Raw genomic sequence first — 3,990 nt, 5'->3', positions numbered from 1 at the left:
GCTACAGACTCCCCCCCCACACTTCCCCAAAGAGGGGAAAGTATTAGATGAAGGCAGCAAAGCAGCATCTCGACACACTCCCTTGGTCGGTATGACATGTCCCGCGATAAACACAAGCGCCCTATGACGATCTTCGACGATTAAGTCGAAGAGAAAAATCCCAATACCCAATCCCTAATCCAGTTCCTTCCCATATATCACCAATCATCTCGCCTACCTCAGGCAAGTCCCAGATACACACACAACAATTCATCACATATCACAGACACCAAAAATATATAGAAAAATCACACACACATGTACACAGGGGAGTAAAAGCCAAAAGGCTACAAACTCCCCCTCACACTTCCCCAAAGAGGGGAAAGTATTAGATGAGTGCAGGCAGGCAGCATCTCGACAGGCCACTGTGTGGGGAGACGCTAACTAGAGCGGAGCGCTTGCTACTGGTGTTGCTGCCGTCGCTGTTGTGGCTCAGATGCCGCCCAGAAGAGATGGGAGGCCGAGCCGCCGCATTGTTGCCTCCGTAATGGAGCGTGTCTTTAGTGAGGCGCTCGGTTTCGGTGGCGGCAAACCACGTCGAGATGTGCAATGCTTCCGCTGCCAGCAGTTTGGCCACGTGGCTAAATACTGCCGGCGGAACCAAGTTGCGTGCATGAAGTGCGCGGAGCCGCACGACACCCGCGACTGCACAAAGCCGCGCGACGTAGCGCCAAAGTGCGCTAACTGCGGAGGAAAGCACGTCGCGAGCTTCCGTGGCTGCAGATACATTGCTAACTGGGGTCGCGGAGGCAACAAGAAGAGAAGGAGGAAGCGACGAAGAAACCGTTCCGACCGCGGGCCAGCGCCTGCGGCAGGGACGGACCAGGAGCAGCAGGGGGCCCCTCCGCCCCCCGAAAGACGCCACCATGACAACAAGCTTCGTGCGGCCACCGAAGCCGCAGTAGCGGACCTCAAAGCCGCATTCGCGGCAGAGAGGACCGCCCTACGAGACGAGTTGGCCGCGGCTCATCGGGAAATCCAGCGGCTGCGGGCTGAAGTGGCTTCTGCCGCCAAAGCCCTGCGGCTCGCCCCACCTGCTCCAACCCCAACGGGGGACGCTATGGAAACGGACCCAGATCCAGCACCGCCACCTCCCAAGAAGAAGATGACGATGCGGATCTCCAAGGACCTGGAAGGGTTGCTTGCATTGGCCGCCTCCGAAAAGGTTGAGGCAGCCACCAAGGAACACGCAGCCCCGATCTCCGTCCCCGTCGAAGAACAGAAGAAAGCTGTTTCACGACAGCCAACAGCCGTCCAGACCAAACCACGAGACGCCGGGAACAATCTCGCCATCCTCCTCGAGGGGGGGAGTTCGTTCGCCGAGCCACAACGCAGTCGACACGTTGGGGCCAGAGAAGCCAAGAAGAAGTCGATATCCGAACCTATCCCGATTTCAGATCAATCCACACCCTAAGTCATACCAGAATTGTCCTACCAATACAATCCTACCAACATCCAAAGAAACACTATTCACGATTCTCCTAAACCCATCATTTCGAAACCCTTATTATCCGACAGAAGGTATGGGCTCGAGCAGTCCGGCCCTTCGAATCACAAACGAGGGATACAGATATCCCATCCGACACTCCACTCATCTCGACACTTCGCTTGAAGATGATGGGTACGAAACCCTTCGAAACGTTGCGAGAAGACGACGCCTTTACTCGGCTGATCACCCGAGAAGATTTCACGAATGGAATACGCCGAGAAAGTCTCAAATCACATTTATCTTTTTATTCATCTGCATAAGTGGTGCTTCTTCCGGTATCTGGTATACATGCTTATCATAGCCAAGTTGCATTCTAGTTATTACTGTGATATCTGTTAACATCGACTACTTTATTTACACCTTTTAGCGATTGGTTTACAGAAGGTTCCACTTCTACGATCTTTTGGTGACATACCATATTCAGTACACACTGACCTTCAAAATTCTCGTGATACATCTTAATATTAAATGATTTCTCATCATTTTTCATTGAACATGTTCTGTTGTTTCGAAAGCAGATTCTTTAATTTCTCTTTTTTTATTATGTTAACAACTTTGTTTACCTACCTTTCGCTCTTCATCACGGTTATTCTGTTTCAAAAAACATTCAGTTGCCTCAAAATGAATTTTATTTACCATTTCGTTAATCACTTTAATTTTCTTTACTTTTAATCCATTGTTCGACTCTCTTGTTTCAATAAAATTTTGGTTGTTCTTTTATCTTTGTGAGGTAATTTCGTCTTTACTGGGTTCTTGTTGAAAACATTCAGTCATAATCGTCACGTAGCATCAATTTAGCGCTTCTCTGCAAGGGCCATTAATATTTGCAGACTTCACCTTGTTATCTGTAGAGTTTACCATACTGCCTTTCTCAGAATTCATGACGTCAGCGTAATCTACCAGCAGATCCTTTCCTACGATAAAAGTGAGACATAGCTATCTCATACCATCATATCTATAATTCCTACTCCTATTTCTTTACATCTCATGTTTACAAGTATTTGTTTCCTAATTCAATGACTTGTACGACCTCAAATCATTGCACTGGTAAAACTGCTACACCCTCTGTGTTTATTGACTGCCTATAAGACCCTCCATTTACGATGGTGACTAATTTACTACCGATTCCAGTGATTACTGCTGTTTCCATACCAAAAATATTAACACTCATATTCTACCGATAATTCTCTTCATTCTCATTCCTAATTTGTTTCCTCTTATCCATATTGTCTTTCTCACGACTCATGACTATCGCCTAATATCGTGAAATTTCGTACTCCTATTCAGATTATTTCTGTCATAATCGGTATGTTGTTTCTCATCATGCAAGTTTTAATTCTCATTAGTTTTTTCTTTGTCACAATCATTATTTTGTTTACTGCCACGAGAACGTGAACATCTTCATTTCCCACCTATTCCTTTTCGAGGAAACCATTACCATATCTTTCATTTTCATTTGTGGCAACATTGCTTACCTTGTTATTGTTTTCGTTCCCATTATTCTTTGACTTCCATCTTTTTACTTTCCAGTCGTTACCTTTCTTTATTTTTTCTGGCAAAGCAACCACTCGACACCAAGCCTTCAGAACGTTTTCATTTCTCTTTCTTTGGTTACTGATATAGGGTACTTTTCTACTGGTTACCATTTTCATACAGAGGTCTTCTTTGCTAACATTTCCACTATTGTTTTACTTTAGCTCTATCTTTTCAATCTCGAATTCCTTACATTTTCTTTACATTTTCAGCAGAAAGTTCAGTGTCTAAGTAATAAAAATCACTGATCTTACGTTGAATACCAGTTACCTGCACGGGCACCTCCTTTTCATTAATGACATCAAACTTTTTAACACAATCTCCTTTAACAGCTAGTATACATTTAATCTGCGACTAAGCTGTTATATGCACCGGAGACTGTCCTTTTGTGTTCGTCAGATTCCTGACTATTCGTAATCTGCAAAGTATTAATAGTTTTCTCATTTCCGTTGATATCTTTGCTATATTCTACCAGAAGGGTTTCACTCGTATTCACTTTGCTTCCCAACCTGCCCTTCATCAGCTTCCAATCTCCTGTAGCATCATCAAGAATTTTTATAGTTTCTTTGTTGGCTTCTTGAATAACTTTCTTTATCTCATCAAAGTTTTGGTTAGTTTTTACAGAAAATTCTCCCAGCTTATTATAATTAATCTCTTCTATTTTGTTGTTAGTAACTCTAGCAAATTCTTCCATTTTATCATTTTCTTCTATGGTGTTGTTAGTGTCTGAAGCAGGTTCTTCAATGTTATTCATAAAAGCATGTAGCATTTTCTGCGGTATAAATTTTGCACATTTACTTTTGTTACTTTCATTTCCTGTTGTTATATCTTCACTAACTGAGTACTTGTTTTAATTACGTTACCTGTTGAATCCACAGTCCCTCAAACCATTTACTGCTCCCATTTACCAGTAAATAACTCATCTCACA

At 43.7% G+C, this 3,990-nt stretch overlaps 1 protein-coding gene across 1 annotated transcript; it reads left to right on the top strand.

Annotated features, from left to right (window-relative positions):
• The first annotated feature begins 475 nt into the window (after nucleotides 1-475).
• LOC124566802 lies at nucleotides 476-1,453 on the top strand. Its single transcript, XM_047131030.1, has one exon. The coding sequence runs from the start codon at nucleotides 476-478 to the stop codon at nucleotides 1,451-1,453; it is 978 nt and encodes a 325-aa protein (XP_046986986.1).
• Nucleotides 1,454-3,990: the final 2,537 nt, after the last annotated feature.

The sequence above is a fragment of the Schistocerca americana genome, chromosome 1, assembly GCF_021461395.2.
Source record: "Schistocerca americana isolate TAMUIC-IGC-003095 chromosome 1, iqSchAmer2.1, whole genome shotgun sequence".
Lineage (NCBI taxonomy): Eukaryota > Metazoa > Arthropoda > Insecta > Orthoptera > Acrididae > Schistocerca > Schistocerca americana.
Note: the sequence above shows the minus strand (reverse complement) of the source record. Positions and strands in the feature narration are given on the sequence as shown.